A 21920-nucleotide genomic window follows, 5' to 3' on the forward strand; every position below is an offset into this window, starting at 1 on the left:
GAGGTTACCAACGTGGAGCCCCTCCTCTAAGGGGGAGGTTACCAACGTGGAGCCCCTCCTGTAAGGGGGAGGTTACCAACGTGGAGCCCCTCCTGTAAGGGGGAGGTTACCAACGTGGAGCGCCTCCTCTAAGGGGGAGGTTACCAACGTGGAGCCCCTCCTGTAAGGGGGAGGTTACCAACGTGGAGCCCCTCCTGTAAGGGGGAGGTTACCAACGTGGAGCCCCTCCTCTAAGGGGGAGGTTACTAACGTGGAGCCCCTCCTGTAAGGGGGAGGTTACTAACGTGGAGCCCCTCCTGTAAGAGCCCGTTGTAATGTAATGTTTCCAAGAGTGCACCCGCCCCTCCTCCTATTGGATACCAAGGGAACCAATCACAACACTCACACGAGATGAGTGGGGCGGGCCCTCTATGACGCGACGGGATGTAGTGATTGACGCTCGAATACACCAATAAAGAGTTTACCTGTCCGGTCTTCCCTCAGTCGCATAAGGTATAAGAACCATGGGGTTCTACCGGCAAACCGCCCCCCGACGAAGACTTTTGGTGAAACGTACGTCGGGTATGTGTGACGTCAGCTAGCCAGCGACGTCGGCTGATCGGAGTGGCAAGGGAGTCCTACTGGTCTGCGCGTTTCGGAGACGGTGGCCGTGGACAGCAAGAACGCTCAGACACTTTTTAAATGGCACCCGTGGACGGACACGATACACAGTATAATTTAAGATTTGTTTTTTGAACTCTGCAAACAGCTTTACGCAGCTGAATACTGGTTAAAGCACCTCAGAGGTAATAATTATCTGATGTGCCGTTCCCAGTACTATCTAACTAAGCATTGAATCATCTAATGCTTAGTGGTGGAGGGGTGACTATACCCACCCACCCAAAGTTTAGGTTGTGCCGCGTAGACCTTTTCACTCCATCAGTTGGTTATTCACCAAATATTCTGCAGATTAAGTTCATATTCGGCCAAGTCCTGGCAATCAGCTGTGCTATTTCTGCGAGAGATGTAATTTTCATGAGAACCCACTATTAGTAGGGTCTCTAGCAATTCAGGGAATTCATCTATTTTTCCCTTTTTGTAGGACAACTGTGATCCAAATAACACACACAACGAAATTTCGTTGTGGGGAGATTTTATTATACATCTTCCAAGTGTTTTGTTAATCAACAGTTACCCTTGTTTAATCACACTCCGAATTATTATTATATGTTCACGTGTTTGTTTTGTTTGTCCACAATCCCTTACACTTTATTTTAATTACGCTAATAAAATCGAGTTTTAATTTAGGTGTTAACTGTGCCACTACTTAAGGGGATACTTTTTTGTCTCACTTCTTCAGCTCTTCCTAAAAGTTAAAATAAAAAACCGACCATCTTCTTTGACTTCTTCCCGGTTTTTCTTCCCAGACTGGTAATTCCAGCGACCCTTACTTTTATTTTAAGGCATCTTATCTTAGTGGTAAATAGCACAAAGATCGTGAGGCGGCGGCTCAGGGCCCCGATACAGTCCAGAATTTTTGGGTGAGGAACATTCCGCCCACCCCCTAAATATGAATTCCTGGTATAATGTTATCAGCAGCAGCCCAGCCTGCAATGTGCAGTCATTCTGTAACCGCGATCTTTGGTATCACTGATATCACCGGCCCGGGTGAGCCCGGCCTAGCTAAGCCTTCCAGAAACGTGGCAGGTTTAATGTCTTATATTTTGTGCTTTTTGTTCATTTGATTTTAGATGGCGCCGTGTATAAGTAGCAGGGGTTTCCCCGCTCTGTGCGCCGCATAAACTCAGTCGATTTGTAAGAAAAAATAAAACGCAGCAACAAAAATCCAAGTGCTAAATATAATAATAATTTTATTTCATACGGCACCTTTCTCCCAAGGGGCACAAAGCGCGTCACAATTACAGTATAGCGCCAGGATTGCCACCTTCTGCTAAATAATAACCCGGAGACTTTAAAAAAAAAAAATGTATTTCTATATTTAACTGTATTACAGTAGGGGCACGCTTTACGGCGTTCCGCTTTACGGCGTCCCGCTTTACGGCGTTCCGCTTTACCGCGTTCCGCTTTACGGCGTTCCGCTTTACGGCGTTCCGCTCATACAGCGGTAACGGGAAGCGGGCCGCCATGTCTGCACATGCACAGAACGGGGGCTGTCCAGGTCACGCATGTGCAGAACTAGGGGTGCAGAGGTCGCGCATGCGCAGAACGGTGGTCGCGCTTGCACAGAACCGAGGTTGCGCATGCGCAGATGCCGAAAATCGCCGGTTCTGCTTTCCAGCGATTTTTGCTTTGCGGCGGGACCATAGAACGGAACCCGCCGCATGTCCGGGGTCCGCCTGTACCTTCTCCGGCGGGGGCATCACCTCCTCATGCTCCCGTCAAAATGGCTCCACTGCATCAAGGCGCCATGTTAACGTGGCATTGTGACATCCTGTTGTCAGTGCAATGCCATTTTGACGAGGGCATGCAGGGGGAGAGGCCGCCCGAGAAGTCTGAAGGCTTCCGGGTCGGATCGCTGGGGCGTGACACGCCCCTGCCGTCCAGCTCCTCTGCCTGCCGCTCTGGCGATCCTCCGTCCTCTTCTCCCGCCGCCGCCCCCCAGTTTGCAATTTTAAATGTAAACCCGTAGCCCGCAGATTGGTTAGCGAAACCCGTAGTCTCCGGGTCAAGCCCAGAGCGGTGGCAACACAGCCCATAAGAATGTTACAGGCACAGGTCCCTGCCCCGTGGAGCTTACAATCTATGTTTTTGGCGGCTGAGGCACAGGGAGATAAAGTGACGCCCAAGGGTACAAGGAGCCGACACCGGGAATTGAACCAGTTCCCCTGCTTCAGTGTCGTTGTTTACAGCCTGTGTCTTTTACTCACTGAGCCGCTCATTCACCACCATATGTTGTTGAATTTGCCCTAAATAATATTGCACGTTATGTAAAGCACAATAATCACAGGGCCCGTCCCGCGTGTCCGGCGGCGGGGATGCCCGCGGGGCTGTGCAGCGCCGAATAATAGGATAGTCCACGGTTGGGGCCATCTGCTGCTCTGAAGGAATTAATGTCTCTGAGGTCAGAGCTACGGTCCTACCAGTTTAACCCGTGCAGTGCTGGAGAGGGTAACAAGGCAATGGTCTCCTTCAAACCCTTTTAATGCCGCAAGACCAAAGGTGACCTGTGTTTAACCCCCATCAGTGCCGAACCGGCCTCCTTAACCCCCTTCCCCCCCTCCTCCCCCCCCCCCATGCCGAATCCTCTTTGAAGGATCAGGAGCTTGGGATACTCTGTAATGGGACAGGGAATCGAAAATTGCCAGGAAGGTTTCAAAGAAGCATCGCCCCCGCCCTCCGCCCGCCTGCGGTGAGCGAGCCTCCCTGCAGAATACTCCTATTCAGAGATGCTCTGCCTGCAGGAAGGTCATTGGGATGAAAGATAAGGATGCCAGACGCTGGCAATGGGGGCACAATGCCTTATCCAGGGAAGGAAATGCCGCTGATACAGTGTGAGAAGCCCAAGCGGAGGGAGAGGAGCTGAGATACCCAGGTGATGAGCAGGTCAGTGGTGGCGACTCTGTACGTTATATCACCTGGAATTAGATTTAAAAAAAATAACATTATTTTATTTTCACTACCACAAAATGAGGCTGCCGGGTGTCTCCAGGTTGCACCCCAGGGGTGGCTGCATGCGCGTCTCGCATGTCCCTGCGCGGTTGTGTGAGGGTTCTACGTACAGAGCTGCAGCTGTTGTTGTTGTGATTGCAGTAACACGTTTCGCCTTTATTGCCTTACATTAACTTTGTGTCTGCGCCTGTCCCGACACGATGCACATTACTTATCACTCCGCTTTCTGTGCCTGTCCCGACACGATGCACATTACTTATCACTCCGCTTTCTGCGCCTGTCCCGACACGATGCACATTACTTATCACTCCGCTTTCTGTGCTTGATATCGGAACCCGAGCCGTTATTTTGCGATGCGTGGCCGGCGCCTCGGGCCGTGACGAGGCGCAGTAACACAAACGTGGTTTTTTTTTTGGAGCCAAACACGGCAAATCCGCCAGTCTTGATAAATTCTCAATCAAAAAATAATATATCTTTTTTTTTGTCCATTTGATTTAAATGAACAATTAAAAAAAAAAGACATTTAGTCAAAAAGCAGAACGAGAGCGTGAAAGCGAAAGAAAAGTACGTATGTACGTATATCTTTATTTATATCCCGCCATCCATGTACACAGCGCGTCACGGCAATGGTACACGTGACATACTAATATAACACAGAATGGGGAGAAGCGCTTTAGACATGAAAGTAACATCAGGAAAAGGAGTCCCTGCCCCGAAGAGCTTACAATCTAAGTGGAGTATTATACAAACGGTGGCTTCCACTCCCAATTCCGGGCCACAAACTGCAGCTTTTAGCTTTTCACCCGAGGGGGGGGGGACTAACATTTTGAAGTCGAAGGTTATCACCACCCAGGTCATTTCAAGGGCGCCCCTTTAACCCCTGCACTGCCAGAGGAGCCTGCACATGAAAAATTGCACAATAAACGTGTGTGTGTGTATGTATATATAGATATAGATAGATATAAAACACCTCGTTTTCACTTGGGCGCCGCCCAACCGCCCCAGGGGTGTTCTAATAACCAAGGTAAGCTAGATTAACCCCCTCCCTGCTGGTCCTTGTGTTACGGACCTCCCCGACAATGAAAGGGTTAAGGTTGCATGTGCCCTCTCCGGATTTGGGGGAAGAGGCTCGATGCTGTAATATTAATGGGTTGAATCTCCGGGGGCCCTCTCTCATGTCTGTGTCACTTGAGATACACTGAATAATTAACGAGAAGCGGTACTCCGAATCTGTCTGCAGGATGCAGGGACGGGAACCAACACCGTACAGGTTTTTTTGGGGGGGGGGGGGTGTCCTCTGGCTTGCCCGTAGTCACCAACCTCCGGGGATCCTCTGCTTTGGGCTATTCTGGGGGGCGGGAAGACTTAGATCTTCCAAATATCACTTTTTTTTTAAAAACTTGCCTGAACCCGAGTTTGTCTGTGGTCACTCAACCTCCAGGGATCCTCTGGTTACCGATCACCGAGCAGGGTTGGTCACCAGGCGCAAATACTAACCCGATAGACACAAAATGGGAAAAACGAGGTCGCGACTTTGTATTTCTGATCCGTAACCATATTTGTCATTTTGTGTGTCTGACAAAACTGGCACAAAAACTCCCAAATGTCTTAGAAACAGGTGGGGGGGGGTCACCTGGAGATCAAGGGGGCACCTGGAGGTCAGGGGGGCGGGCACCTGGAGGTCAGCGGGGGCACCTGGAGTTTAGGGGGGCAGTCACCTGGAAGTCAGGGGGGGCGGTCATCTGGAGGTTAGGGGGGTCAGTCACCTGGAGGTTAATGGGGGGCGGTCACCTGGAGGTCAGGGTGGGGATGTCACCTGGTGGTCAGGGGGGCGGTCACTTGGAGGTCAGGGGGGTCACCTGGAGGTCAGGGGGGTCAGTCACCTGGAGGTCAATGGGGGGCGGTCACCTGGACTCATGTTGCTGATGGGAAGCAAAGGTATGAGGAGGCTCAGAAGAAGGCCGTCAGTCTCAGTATAGAGCTGGAAGTCTCCCAAAAAGAGGTCCGCAGTCTCAGTACTGATCTGGAAGTCTCTCACAAGGAGCTTCACCCTCTCAACACCGAGCTGGAAGTCTCTCACAAGGAGCTTCACCCTCTCAACACCGAGCTGGAAGTCTCGCACCAGGAAATTTGAAGTCTCAGCACAGAGGTGTGTAAATGGAAGGATGACTATGGAAAGGTCCTGAATATTTATAGAAACGTAAAAAGAGAGAACAGAAACCTGACAGAGGAGGTTTAATATCTGACTGATCAAGTCAGTACAGGAAATTAAAAGCTTTGTGAAGAAACAAATCCAACAAGAAAAGTTGGAAGTGTAGTTAGCACTGTAAGAAGCAGAGGGCGCTCTTCAGCATGAAAAAAGCAAATCCCTATGTCTTCCATTAGAACTCTCTCAGAAAGAAAGAAGAGAAGCGTTCTAACACTTCAGAAATACTACAGAGCTCTCATCCATCATCCAAGCAAGGATGGAGAGAGAGAGTTATCTGTGCAAACGCTCCATGGCCAATCATACAGGCTGCCTACAGAGGAATGAAAGCTCGTCAGCTGGGTCACCAGAATAAAGCAGCCTGCCTTCTCCAGTCAATATGGAGAATGCAATGACAAAGAAAGAAATATGAACATTTGAAGCAATCTAATTCTAGTCCAGTCAAATGTTAGCAAGTGTCTGCAGCAAAGATGCTACAGGAAAATGAAGGAAGATGCTTGTGTGATTCAGTCCAGATATAGGTCGTACATCACAAACCAAGCAAGCTGTGCCTTGCTATAAACGCATCCGCAATACCGTTTCAGTGCTACAACAGGCTTTCCACAAAATCCAGGCAATAAGAACCGAACTAGGACTGAAAAGTACAATACAAACCCAGCCATGCTACCGTCCCCACGTGGCCCAAATCAGATTCCTCTCAATGAAAATAGTCACTATAAAGATTGTGTTTGGCTAGAGGGAGAGAGCACTGTATCTGCGATCACGGCCCTACAGATGCAATAGTAGTTGTCCACTCACCTTGCCAAGGAAAAAAAGGAACGAGTCTCAAGGTTTGCAGACTGGAAAAACCAGAGGCCGCGGGTAACGGGCGCGAGGAGAACTAAAACAAGATTGATGTACTGGAATTTAAGGATCCTGACGCAGGCGCAAATGACCTCCCTGCTGATAAAGGGGTGTGCGTTTTGCGGATAAGCCCGAGATGGATAAGGAAGCTGTAGCTAGGGTGCCCTGGTACTGAAGGAAATTCAAGGCAGTGCTACTGTAGCAGAGATACCCTGCCAGACATCGCTTAGGACTTCTCCACGCATGGGAGAAGCGGACAGGATAGATAAAGTAATGCATCGAGAAAGAGGGGCCCAAGACTATAAGCCTTTAAAACCTTTAAAATGTGAGATCCTTGATACTCCCTTAACCCCCCCCCCAAAAAAAACCCTTTATGCTGTCTTCGGTGCAAATTCTTCCTAGAGACCTGCGCTTGTATTTGTGTAGATACTGTATTCAAGGGTGTAAAATAAGCATCTGTCTTCTGTGGTAGGAAGCAGTGTTTTAGCGGCCTAATAATTAATATTGCATTACTTTTCTGGTGAGAAGAAATAAAAAGAAACGGCAGACGGTGAAAAAATTCTAATAGTTTTAGATTTTTGTCTTCTTTAATTAACAGAAAATGTTAATCGTTACATAATGTATAGGAGTTTTCAAAACCACGTCTCGTCTTTTAGAACAGGGCATACACAGTGGCAAGGCATTATGGGGCATGACTTTGGAAGCTCCTGCAGTGAGTGACAGCTATACCCCCCCATGGGGCCTTATTTAGCGTGTGTTCCCCCCATGGGCTCAGGACACCACACTGCCCGAGATCCGTTTCATGGTTTCATTAGCAATAGCCGGTAATGAGATTTATTAATTAGCGGTTCGTTGAACCAATATTTTATTTAAGGCTGGGAACCAGTGTTCTAAACGAAATAAATAGTGACGTTTGTACATGATTTGCTTTCCTCTATGTCACATGCAGGCTCTGCGAGCATGGGCAACAAACACTCCATACCAGGGGAGATCCCGGTGAATCAAAGCCCGATGATCGCAAACATCCAGGCAGCGTACAGCGAGGGGGAGAGCGGCAGAGCGCAGGAGCTGGTGAAATCCGCATGCGAGGAGAACCTGCAGAGGCATGAAAAGGTGAGGAGAGCGGAGGAGGAGCGGGAGATACGGCAGGGGGGAGTGCACGGACCAGTCACTAAAAGGAGATTGGATCAGAAATTATAAGACGAAAGCTCATGGGGACGCAGCAGCAAGGAGGGGAGATGTGGAAGAGACATGTACATACCTCAGGGGTAGAGGCAGAACTAGGTGTTTATGTGCCCGGGGCAAGTTCCACCAACTGCACCCCTCACCCAACTGATGGTTGAAATTAAAGGGGTCTACTTTCAAAGCTCCAAGATCGCTGTTTTTGTGCGATCTGACCCGGAAGCCCCATTGAAGTGAATGCGGCACCCGGATCAGATTGCATGTATGTATGTATGTATGTATGCATGTATGTATGTATGTATATCTTTATAAAGCACCATCCACGTACACAGCGCGTCACGGCAGTAACACACGGGACATAATAATGTAACACGTAATCGGAATAAGCTCTTCAGCCATGAAAGTAACAATAGGAAAGGGAGTCCCTGCCCTGAAGAGCTTACAATCTAAGTGGTAAGTGGGGAGAACTTACAGAGACAGTAGGAGGGCGTTCTGGTAAGTGCGTCTGCAGGGGGCCAAGGTCAGTGCATCCGAGATGTACGGTATCAGCCAGCGGAGCTACCCATGTGCTTCGTTAAAGAGGTGTGTTTTAAGGAAGATCCTAAAGGTGGAGAGAGAGGGTGTTAGTCGGATATTGAGGGGGAGTAGATACAAGACATCCTTGAGCAGAGCGCAAGAGTCGGGCAGGTGTATAGCGATTGCACAGAACGGCGATCTTGGAGCTTTGAGAATACGTCCCCCAAATTCAATTCAATACCATAAATGTAACTAAGTGTATCTTCACTGAAAGGGAAGGTTGGTTCTTGCAACAGTCAATAAGGAACAAAGAGGAGACTATGTAAACGATGTGGTTTGTCAGTATTAATGAATAGATTGAACAGACCGGTGGGTATCTGCCGTGGGCGCCTCTGAAACGGTCATTTAAAGATCACTTTGGGCCACTGCACAAGTTACGAGGGAACGTGTGAAGTTGTTTGATCTCTGTTTCTCTTTGCGCAGTATCAGCTTCTGAGTATTGCGGCTGCTTACGGAGATTTGCCGACAGTGAGGTATCTGCTCCAGGAGGCTGTAGTGGTTTTACCGACTGAACCGAGTGATGACAATCCGGCTGTGGTGGCCACCTATTTCGGCCACGAGGAGACTGTAACATTGTTACTGGATTCTTTGCCAGGTATGTTGCAAACCAATCAGAATGTTCCATTCTCTGTTGTCTGGATACCCTCTTTCCTCACTAGAGATCGCGTCTTACGCACAGCGTTAGATGGACGATGACAAAGCTTGATCATGTACACACAAAATACGCCTTTTTTTTTTAATTTCCGTTTTTTAAATCCTCTGCAGTTTGGGAAGGTTGAAATAAATGCCGCTATTGGCAGAAGATATTCATGGTCTCACCGCCCCCGACTAACAAGGGAAGCGTACGTGAGGACTTTTATAAAAACCATCCCAAATTTCCAGGCCTGGTCTGGGGGGGCATCTTTGGGACAAAAATAAGTGAGCTTTGGGTGTTAAGTCCCAAGAGACAGAGACATTATAATGGAAGATTACTGATCAAATCTACAAGGGGCCAAGAATAGGTGAGACAGAGACCCTCTAAGTGAGACTCATTGGGGTCTGCGTTCTAAGGCAATATTGGTGCAGAATTAATACAACGAGCATTCTTTTCATCTTGTGTCAATGTATCAAGGTGTTTGCTCTGATTTCTATCCCATGTACGTCAGTCTGGGGTTCAGCATTAATTGGAGGCGTTACACGATGCACAGGTTGTGATGAGATGCATCAACCTCGGCACATCTGGTAGCCGCCTATTCCCCCTTCAATCTGAAATGGCTAAACTTTCTGCCTTCTAACTATATGCACTAGATCTAAGGAATAAAATATAGGCAAACAAAGGCGTGTGCTGCAACCCGGTAATAATAGCGGGACAATTAGCCGTTAAAAACGATTTATTGTAGGGAAATAAAAAGTCACATCACTCCACGTAACTGAGCTATTATTACCGGGTTGCAGTGCATGCCTGCTTTGCCTATTTTTGTTCACCCATTCATTGGCTGGAGCCCATGCCTAACAGGACTGGCTTTTGCTGTACTACGCACAGGCAAGGACACTTCCACCTGTGAGTTATTTTGCTTATATCCCGTGCCTTGCAGGACTAGTGTGTGACAGCAGGATATTTGGGGGGGCTCGAGGGAGGCGGGTCGATCGGCGCCATGCGGCTCGCCTTGCAGCGGGTCCTGTGGCGCTGGTCGTTCCTCTCCCCCCCCCCCCCCCGCCCCTCCTCCCTCCGCATATCCACAGCATTGTACGGCCCCTGCATTTCAAGTCTTTGTTATGCAGCACTGGCCCAGCTCCTGGGTAGAGAGCAGAAACCCTTACTGCACGTGGTTATACATAGCAATGCTACGTTCCTATTTCTGAAACTAGAGCACCAGCTTGGGGACCACTTCCCACACTCAGATCTAAGGAATGGTTTCCTGTGCACCGGAACATGAAGCAATGTATCAAAACAGACTTTCTTTGCACCAAATTTCCTACAGTACAAAGACCCAACTATAACCAAAAATAATTAAAACACAACATTAAATAAGGAAAGAAGTGAGACCCTGCAGCCCGAAAAGAGAAGGATTTCAGAGCCCAGACTGGTTCTACGTGTATTAGATAGGTTTCAGAAGCATCTTTTGCCGCTGTAAAGTACCAGGAATGTTCTTGATTTGTGTTGGGTTCGCAGCCGTACTTTGCGCCTCACGTGCTGCGGTTTTGCGCAGGTATTTCTAACCACAAGCCGCTCCTGAACTGGATGCTTGTCACAGCCTGTGAGCAAGGACATCTGGGCTTAGTGAAACGCCTGGTTCTGACGTACTCTGCTGACCCAGACTGCATCGCCATGAGGAGCAATGAGTTCCCCGTCCTCCAAAAGCTGCCCCTCTATGCAACGGTCATGGCAGGTAAACAGGGGTTTTCTTTTCTCTTTTATTTGCTAAACTTCGAGACCCTTCTGACGGGGGGGGGGGGGAATATATATATATATATATATATATATATTTCTCTAACAATGTCTGCACATCCCTCTGTGATAGGCTGAATAGCCTGTCACTCACCCAGAGACAGACAATGAGACGGCACATCCTATGTAATGAGACTGCACATTGGCTGTGTAACATCTTAAGTGTCACATATAGACTCTGCACTTCATTATCAACCATGTAACTATGAGTCTAACTTTCAAATAAGCTGTTTAACCTTCAGTGCTACACTGCCCTCCCAGGCCTGATATATACACCTCTCTCTCACCTCCTCATCTCCACCAATACCTGGGACCTCTCTCCCTGTATCTCATTATACCCTCCCAGGCCTGATTTATACACCTGCTCTCTCACCTCCTACTCCTCATCTCCCCCAATACCTGGGACCTCTCCCCTCCTACCTCTCTCCCTGCATCTCATTATACCGTCCAAGACCTTTTATATACATCTACTCTCTCACCGCCTACTCCTCATCTCCCCCAATACCTGGGACCTCTCCCCTCCTACCTCTCTCCCTGCATCTCATTATACCCTCCCAGGCCTGATTTATACACCTCTTTCTCACCTCCCCCAATACCTGGGACCTCTCCCCTCCTACCTCTCTCCCTGCATCTCATCATACCCTCCCAGGCCTGATATATACACCTGCTCTCTCACCTCTTACTCCTCATCTCCTCCAACACCTGGGACCTCTCCATTCATACCTCTCCCTGCCTCTCATTATGCCTTCCCAGGCCTGATTTATACACCTGCTCTCTCACCTACTCCTCATCTCCTCCAAAACCTGGGACCTCTCCCCTCCTACCTCTCTCCCTGCCTCTCATTTTGCCCTCCCAGGCCTGATTTATACACCTGCTCGCTCACCTCCTACTCCTCATCTCCCTCATTACCTGGGACATCTCTCCTCCTACCTCTCCCTGCATCTCATTATGCCCTCCCTATTGCTTTTTCTGTTTGCTGTTTTCTCACTCCTTTGTAAACTTTTCTCTTCTCTCCAACTTCCCCACTACCCTCCTATCCACATTTCTTCATCTCCCCTCCCCTCCACCTATGCTTGTGCCTATACACGGCACCACTATGTACACACCTTTCCCAACAACTTCTACACCCCTCAATAAAATGAACCTACATAAATCCTCTTCTCTCTCACTCACTCACTCACTCACTGTCACTGTCACTGTGATTTTAAATATAAAAGTCCTCGTTTGTAGCACATTAAACCTGCAGTTCAGTCAATATCCTGCATGTGTGTGTTTTTTTTTAATAAATCAGTTCTGTAGTAAGAAAAAAATACTTTTAGCATTTTCTGTTTTTAAAAAAACAACTTTGAAAGACCAATTTTCTTGTATTCTATTTTAACAGCCATTTGCTGAGGCACTGCCCCTTCATGTCCTGTCACAAGCCCTGGCACACCCCTTTGTCAGCCCTGCCCTCCCTCTAGCACATGTCAGTGCAGGAGTGCTCATGAATATTCATGAGCTTCCACTGAGACACAGAAGCAGAAGAAAAACAGATCCCTTCACTAATTATGTCACCAAATTTCGCCTATCAATACATGGAGAACGAATTGACCTGCAGCTATACAGTTCTTTAGGTAATTAGAGATTGCACACATAAAACTATTGAAGTAAAAAAATAAATTAAAAAAAAAAAAAGACTGAACGGCAGCTTTAACTTGCAGATAATTTAAATGTACAACAAGTGCTAGAGGTGCTGATTGGTAAGAACGACCTTTGGGGTGGCTAGAAACCCATTGCCAGTTCTCCCCATAACCTTGGGCATGTCCCTTTATGTCCCTGTGCCTCAGGCACCAATATTGGATGGTCAGCTCTTTGGGATAGGGACTCCCTGTGCTTGCAAACCCATTCTATGTACACTGTGAGCAGCATGCAAGAAATACACGCTCTTAGTCGTGGTTAGCTGCCCGCTAAGCCAGCTTCAAATAAGGTTTAAAATGAATAGTGACCCAAGTGGTTTGGAACATTTATATTACAAGGTCTTTTAGGAAGTGTAAAAATGCAGCTTCTGGCCACACACCGAGCTCAAAATACTTCCAAGGGAGGAGGTGAGGCTTGTGTTGTTCCCGTTCTGGTTTTGCACACACGCTGTGCTCGCTCAGGGGAGGGTGCACATGACTGCAGCTGATGCTTTGGGTCCGTTTCTCAGGGCACGAAGAAATCGCCTTGTTCCTGCTGGAGAACGGAGCCGGCTTCTGTTCTTACATCCTGATGGACAACCCGGAGCTGACCAAGAGCCTCCTGAGGAGGAGCGTGATGGAGCCGTCCGAGCCGAGTCATACAGAGGCGGTATGCACGTGGGTGGATGTGATAGGGGGTGTGCGGGTGTACAAGGTGCAGAACCAGGGGTAGAACCCAGTGTTGCCAGCTGTATGGATTAGGGCAGGGGTTCTCAACTCCAGTCAAGACCCCCCCCCCCCCCCAACATGTCACGTTTTCAGGATATCCCTGCTTCAGCACAGGTGGCTCAATCAGTGGCTCTGTCAACGACTGACAGTCTTTGTGTTTTGGGGTCTCCTAGAAGGGGTGTGGATCGTCCCTGGGTCACCTGCTCTGTGCCTGTTAAAGCAGCTCTTGTATTTGGGGGAGGGAATCCAAGAAGAACGAAACAGTGCAACTCCCATGCAGTAAGGACTCAGACCAGGACAGTGTCACTCAAGTGTAAGCTTTATTGACACCCGACAGCCACCAGAACCACTCTGACGCGTTTCGCACAGTTTCTGAGTCCATACTGCATGGGAGTTGCACTGCTTCGTTCTTCTTGGATTCTTTGCTACTCATCTAGCAGGAGCACCCCGGAGCAGCCAGCGTCTCATTATCCAAACAGTGAGTACTCGGTCCCACACCCCATACAAGACTTTCCTCACACCAGAGGCTATTGGGGGGACTGTAACACTGTTATTCTATGGCTATGTGGATACTCTATATGTGACGCTGATGGCTGTTTAAAAGCAGCTCAGGATTTTGCTACTGATACATTATCATACTTGGCCTGCATTGAGAAGCGCCACTAGGGGGCGTGAGACGCCCATCCTTTCTACTATTTGGGGGAGGGGTTGGGGGGGGGGTTTGTTTTTACCGTAATGGCTCTTTAGTTAATTCTCCCAGGCTCAAATAATTGCCTGGGAGAACAATATGTCAGCCTAGGCACTGGTAGCCAATATAAAGCTGCAATGTAATTGGGAGATTGTCTATTGGTTACATAGTTACATTGGTACGTAGTTACACAGTTACATAGTTCCGTAGTTACATAGTAGATGAGGTTGAGAAAAGACGTACGTCCATCAAGTGCAACCTATGCTAAATTTAGACGTCAGACACTTTATCCTATATCCGTACTTACAGTATATTGATCCAGAGGAAGGCAAACAAAAAACCCCAGTGTCATATCATCCAATGATATCTCATAAGGTGAAAAATAAATTCCTTCCTGACTCCAAGAATTGGCAATCAGATTACTCCCTGGATCAACATCCTTCCCATGTTTACTTATTTGGTATATCCCTGTATACCTTTCCCTTTTAAAAGATGTCCAACCTTTTCTTGGAGATATCTCTTGTATCTGCCATCACAGTCTCTATGGGTAATGAATTCCACATTGTAACTGCCCTTACTGTAAAGAATCCTTTCCTTAAGGAATGGCCCTGAGTCCTTTGTACTGCTCGTGGGATAAATAGTTCTTTTGAAAGGTCCTTGTATTGTCCCTGAATATATTTGTATATAGTTATCACATCCCCTTTTAGACGCCTCTTTTCTAATGTAAACAAATGTAATTTAGCTAGCCTCTCCTTATAATTCAAGTTCCATAATGTCTTTTCTAAGGAGTGGTTCTCAAAATTGTACTCCATATTCAAGGTGTGGTCTTTCTAAAGCTTTGTAAAGGGGCCTAATTATGTTTACTTTCCTTCCATCCATTGCCCGTTTAATGCAAGATAAGATCTTGTTTGCCTTTGCAGCTACTGCATGGATTTGGGCATTATTGCTAAGCCTGCTGTCTACAAGCACTCCTACATCCTTCTCCATCAAGGATTCCCCCAATGTATCCCCATTTAATTTGTAAGTCGCCTGTTTATTCTTGCATCCCAAATGCATAACCTTACACGTATCTGTATTAAACCTCATCTGCCATTTACCTGCCCACGTTTCCAGTCTCTCCAAGTCCTTCTGGAGAGAAATTACATCCTGCTCTGATTCTACTACCTTACACAATTTAGTATCATCAGCAAAGATGGAGACTTTGCTCTTGATGCCAACCTCAAGGTCATTAATAAACAAGTTAAAAAGCAGGGGTCCCAGTACCGATCCCCGAGGTACTCCACTCACGACCATAGCCCAACCTGAAAAAGTTCCATTTATGACAATTCTCTGATAATTGTGCTTTTCTAACAATGTTTTAAAGATCAGGGCACGCAGGCAGATCAGGTTTTTCCACAACCTGTTAAATTACAAAAGTTACATGTACCGGGCCACGGGATAAAAAAAAATCAGGGGTGCTCAACTCCAGCACTCAAGACACCCCAACAGGTCAGGTTTTCAGGATATCTGAGCATCGAATGAGCCAATGATTGAGCCACCTGTGCTGAAGCTGGGATACCTGTAGGGGGTCTTTAGGGCTGGAGTTAGGCACCCCTGAGCCCCGTGGTCCCCCCCACACCCCGTAAAATACTAAGATGTGAAAAAAAAAGAAAAGGCGGTTGTTTTTTTTTGGGGGGGGGGGGGCATTTTTGCATTAAAGTCCATATCCATCCCTGCAAACAGAGAGGCGGAAATGAGAAGTGTGTGTGGGGTATAGGAAAGTCCCAGACTTTTGGACACAGGGTTTCTCTGCTTCCCTTTTTCACGTCTCCCTCGCCTGTGTATAGCAGCGACGCGGCCGCGACCTTTGTCTGTTCTACTTTCAGATCCCGGCGCAGGGCGGTTCTAACATGGCAACACGAGGGGATCCCACGTTTCTTATTCCCCGGGAATATATAAGCGCATTTACCACTATTCAGCACAACCATAACTATGGCATAAACCCTGCTTTTCCCAAACACATCGCTGTCCGGTCGCATTCTCTCCGCTCCGTGATCACATTTTCCTCCTTATAGATTGTTAGCTTCTCGGAACAGGAACCTCCTTACCTTACATATCAGCCCGTGTAACCTTCATTATAATAAGTCTGTTATTGTTTGCACTGCTGTCATTATGCACTATGGAATAGGAGGGGTAATGTGCTGATAAGGTCGTGCAGTGGGGGAGCCTGTGACCTTATGACCTTGGTCAAGTCACTTTATCTCCCTGTTCCCCCAAGTAACAAAATTAGATTGTAAGCTATTTAGAGCAGAGACTCCCTTTGCCTGCACAATTCTATGTACAGCGCTGTGTTTATTGTCATACTCTAAAGCTTAAAAAGAAACATATATATATATATATATATATATATATATGCTTTGTAAAGAATTGATATTAAGCCCCTTCCCTGCCTCCTTCTCCCATAGTGCGTCTGTGTGAAGTGGTCCAGCCTCAGGTTACCTTGGGTGGATCTGGATTGGTTCATCGATATTTCCTGCCGGATTAGCGAGCTGGATTTGTCTGCTAACTGCCTCGCCTCCCTCCCGTCCGTGGTTCCGTGGGGCCTCATGAACCTGCAGAAACTCAACCTGAGCGACAACCAGCTGTGCGAGCTGGCGAGCGTGCAGAGCTCCGAGGAAATCATCTGCTCCAGGTCCGCTGCCTCTTGCACCGCGCTACATGTGTGTATATGTGTATAATATGTACACGCGTGTGTGTGTGTGTGTGTATATATGTGTGTGTGTGTGTGTATATATATATGTGTGTGTGTGTGTGTATATATATATATGTGTGTGTGTGTGTGTATATATATATATATATATATATATATATATATATATATGTGGACTAATTTTAATTTTTGCTGCTGTTGACCCTGCCTGCCTTTGTCTTATTTTGGACTTTCATAATGTCCTACATGCTTGGACTTTATCAGTGGACTGTGCTGTGCTGATCTATGACTGCAGTACCTCTATATCAAGGAGCTGAGTATCATTGTTTATTCCATCTCTCCCTTTTTTGTTTCCCATTTGCTTTCATTTATGCTTTTGGATCACTAAATATACTCATTTATAGGTCTCCCCTGCTCTTGCCTTATCTGAATTGCAAGAGGTTGCAAGAGGTTACTAATTTGCTATTGACATTTTCACTGCTATCAGCACAACACTCATGTTATTTATTGTGTATTTTTTTATGTTTTTCTCTGTAGACCTATAATGTCTTTCAGCCTCTCATACATGTGGTGACCGGCCGGTCTGTATTGCTTCATTGCGGGAATTTCTGTTCCCTCAGTGAGCAAGTATCTTAAGGGCATCATCTTTCATATTTTTGGGTCTATTATATTGTGTTGTATTTTATATATTTTCTTGTTTTTTTCTGTCCACTTATCTTTCATTTTTTTAGTCAGGCAGGTTCTCCAGTTAGTTGTTTGTATGTCTGTTATTTTTTGGATTTAATTAAAGTACCTTTTCTATTTTTGCAAACATTTGTCTGAGTGCTACTTTAGAGGTTTTCTTTTTCTGTGTTTTCATATATATATATATATGTGTGTGTGTGTGTGTTTGTGTATATATATATATATATATGTGTGTGTGTGTATATATATGTGTGTGTGTATATATATATATATATATATGTGTGTGTGTGTGTGTGTGTTTGTGTATATATATATATATATCACGTGTCAATTTGCAATTCCTTGTAGGAACCTCTTGCACGGAAGGGGTTAATGACGCCATGTTTCTCTTTAGATTACTAGACATTGATGTCTCCAGCAATAAGCTGACGGGCCTCCCCTCCGCCTTCCTGCACCTGAGCCGGCTCCAGAGGCTGTGCGCCTCCAAAAACCACCTGGTGACTCTGTTTAAAGAAGAACAAGGCGAGTTTTTACCTCCCTGCCTGCTGGGACGCCGGCTGCACTGCATTCCTGCATATTTCTTTCCCTCTTGGTGCACTGCAGGTGACAGGTTACCATTAGAGAATTCTCTGACCCTTTGTCTTGGGTAATTTATAGCCAAAGTAATTCGGGTCCGACTCCTTTTCTGTGAAGGACTGGGCCGCAGTGTTAAATGAATGCCTCAAAGTGTCCCTTAGAGCTGAGTGGGATGAACCCCGAGTGGCTCCCAAGTGTAATGTGAAGTTTGGGGCTGACCGTTGTGGGAAAAACGAATCTTTCCTTGTTCTCTTTTGGAATAACCATTTCCAAAAAACCTTTCCCTCGCCCTCCTACAAACCCACTTCTCTTCTTCTCGCCCGCCAGGGAGCAACTGGATCGGTCTGCGGAAGCTGCAGGAGTTAGATGTGTCAGATAACCGAATATCGGATCTCCCCAGCACCGTCCTGCACTGCTTCAAATCCCTGAGCAGCCTCAATGTCTCTGGGAACAGGCTGAAGGGGTTTCTGGCGCCCTGGGTCTGCCCCCTGGTGAGTCCGATGGAGCCATGTTATTTCCTTGTCTCCTTTCTCTTGCGCATACTGTAAACACAACACCTAATTAATGGGTATTGAGTACTCCTACCCTTCCTCTTTTTATGCCTTGGCGTCTTCCTCCTCCTCCGCCTGTAATATACTGGGTGCTTTGCACAACTTCGGCAGCTAAAAGAAAAAACACACGTACATTTGTAACTAGTTTTCGCAGTGCAGCACTGACGAAAATATGAGTTATTGCACATTAATAATTCTGGTAAGCTGCAACTGAACAGATGAAACAAAAACAACCTATAAACACTTTAAAATGTGCAATAATATATTTGTACACACGTATATAAATAGTGTGTGTATATAATATATATAGGTCGGCTAACACGGTACATATATATATATATGAACCATGTTAAAAATAGTTTTGAAGCAAAAAGTGGCACTGTGTGCTCATTTGCATGTCATTTCCCAGAGTCCTTTGCTGCAGTGGAAGTGCTGTGTGCTGGGTGATAATGGGGAAAGGCGGGGTTGCAGACCTGTCTTAGACATGCAAATGAGCACACAGTAATATTTCCAATTGCTATATGCTTTGCTGTGTGTGTGTGTGTGTGTGTGTGTGTGTGTGTGTGTGTGTGTGTGTGTGTGTGTGTGTGTGTGTGTGTGTGTGTGTGTGTGTGTGTGTGTGTGTGTGTAAGTTATGGTGGCTAAAAAAAAGTGACAAAAACCCTCCACAGCAAAGCGACTATATATATATATATGAGACTGGGACCTTTCTCAAGATATATATAGTATAATATTTGCTAAGAATTCAGTTGAATGGGCGTCTTACCTATGTTGGAATGTGTCTTGTAGTGTTGCCCCACTTAGTAAATGCGGGTACAATAACCGTTTCCAACATTTTGTGAAATTGAAGCTGATTTTGCTCATTTGAATCTCCTTGGGGAAGCGATGCTGAAACGGATGCGTTTGTTCTGCTGAGTGAAATCTTGGGGAACCTTTTTCCATCCTTGCTCATTGCAGAAATATTGCAAGGCCTCTAAAAATGCCATCGAGTTTCTCCCGGAGAACCTGGAACTTTTCTGGAGGAATCACCTGCAAGAAGTGGACTTCTCCGACAATGTCCTGAAGGAGATTCCCAAGGCGCTGTTCCAGCTGGAGGTAACGCGCGCACGCCGTTCCCTTCTCCTAACATCGGGGAATTCATTCTCCTTCGCAGAGCACAAAACTGGGATAAGGGGTCATTTCCCCAAATAACTCGCACCCCACAAGCGTTGCGTTATGGAGAGTTGTTGGGGAATTGTTGCATATACCAGGAAAGGACTTTCTCCAAGAAATACATTGTGTTTTTTTTATAGATAAGACACAGTGGTTAGAGCAGTGTTTCTCACCTCGGGTTACGTGTCACCCATGGGTGCCTCAAACTAACCTCGCGGGATTCCTTGTGTAAAAACGGATTGCAGTGTGATTTTAGTGTATAAAACCGAATGCTGCAGAGTTTGTATGCCCTGCGGGCATTTATTGCTGATAAAAATATTTGCAAAGCCCCTGAGCAGTAATTGGTTCGAGTTTAAACATTGTAGTTCTCACATCCATCACTAGAGGGAGCTTTGTCCCCAGTTATTATTATCATTATATTGTATTTATAACGTGCCAACTTATTCCGTAGCGCAGCACAATAGGGCTGGAGGACGAAAAGCCATATAGTATCAAACATTAAGATACATTGTTACAGTAGGTAAGGAGGAACCTGCTCCATGGAACTTACAATCTATACAGTTATCTCGTTACCAGTGTACACAACTAGTGTTGCCAGGTGGCATCTCCAAAATTACTGGACACAATGGCGAAAGGTGCGAAGCGCTAGAGACACACACCTCTCACCTCCATGCTGTTTCCTCCTCTCCTTGTCCCCACCCCCAGGCTGCCGACACCTCCTCTTGATTGGCTGCTGCTGGATAATGCAGACAATCAGGATGGAGGAAGCTGCCCAGCCCCATAGCAACAGCCCTGCTCTCTCACTGCTCTGGGAAATCCAGCGGCCCCCTCAAGCTGGTCAGGTCACTATGTCCAGAGAGGTAATACCGGTATACACCCCCAGAGAGGTAATACCGGTATACACATACACCCCCAGAGAGGTAATACCGGTACACACATACACCCCCAGAGAGGTAATACCGATATACACATACACGCCCAGAGAGGTAATACCGGTATACACATACACGCCCAGAGAGGTAATACCGGTATACACATACACGCCCAGAGAGGTAATACCGGTATACACATACACGCCCGGAGAGGTAATACCCATACACACATACACCCCCAGAGAGGTAATACCAGTATACACATACACGCCCAGAGAGGTAATACCGGTATACACACACGCCCAGAGAGGTAATACCGGTATACACACACACGCCCAGAGAGGTAATACCGGTATACACATACACCCCCAGAGAGGTAATACCGGTATACACATACACCCCCAGAGAGGTAATACTGGTATACACATACACCCCCAGAGAGGTAATACCGGTATGCACATACACACCCAGAGAGGTAATACCGGTATACACATACACCCCCAGAGAGGTAATACCGGTATACACATACACCCCCAGAGAGGTAATACCGGAATACACATACATGCCCCAGAGAGGTAATACCAGTATACACATACACGCCCAGAGAGGTAATACCGGTATACACACACGCCCAGAGAGGTAATACCGGTATACACACACACGCCCAGAGAGGTAATACCGGTATACACATACACGCCCAGAGAGGTAATACCGGTATACACATACACGCCCAGAGGGGCAATACCGTTATACACATACACGCCCAGAGAGGTAATACCGGTATACACATACACGCCCAGAGAGGTAATACCGGTATACACATACACCCCCAGAGAGGTAATACCGGTATACACATACACCCCCAGAGAGGTAATACCGGTATACACATACACGCCCAGAGAGGTAATACCAGTATACACATACACCCCCAGAGAGGTAATACGTAATACCAGTATACACATACACCCCCAGAGAGGTAATACCGGTATACACATACACCCCCAGAGAGGTAATACCGGTATACACATACACCCCCAGAGAGGTAATACCGGTATACACATACACCCCCAGAGAGGTAATACCGGTATACACATACACCCCCAGAGAGGTAATACCGGTATGCACATACACACCCAGAGAGGTAATACCGGTATACACATACACCCCCAGAGAGGTAATACCGGTATACACATACACCCCCAGAGAGGTAATACCGGAATACACATACATGCCCAGAGAGGTAATACCGGTATATACATACACGCCCAGAGAGATAATACCGGTATACACATACACGCCCAGAGAGGTAATACCGGTATACACATACACGCCCAGAGAGGTAATACCGGTATACACATACACGCCCAGAGAGGTAATACCGCTATACACATACACACCCAGAGAGGTAATACCGGTATACACATACACGCCCAGAGAGGTAATACCGGTATACACATACACCCCCAGAGAGGTAATACCG

At 46.8% G+C, this 21920-nt stretch overlaps 1 protein-coding gene across 1 annotated transcript in view; it reads left to right on the plus strand.

Moving 5' to 3' along the window:
• The window catches only part of LRRK1 (leucine rich repeat kinase 1), an 85311-nt gene that overhangs the window by 27180 nt on the left and 36211 nt on the right, over positions 1-21920 (plus strand). The window contains 8 exon segments of the mRNA XM_075575291.1: positions 7608-7771; positions 8840-9011; positions 10606-10785; positions 13030-13169; positions 16361-16587; positions 17684-17815; positions 18197-18356; positions 19374-19511. Coding sequence (XP_075431406.1) covers positions 7608-7771; positions 8840-9011; positions 10606-10785; positions 13030-13169; positions 16361-16587; positions 17684-17815; positions 18197-18356; positions 19374-19511 — 1313 coding nt within the window.

Source organism: Ascaphus truei, chromosome 18, assembly GCF_040206685.1.
Source record: "Ascaphus truei isolate aAscTru1 chromosome 18, aAscTru1.hap1, whole genome shotgun sequence".
NCBI lineage: Eukaryota > Metazoa > Chordata > Amphibia > Anura > Ascaphidae > Ascaphus > Ascaphus truei.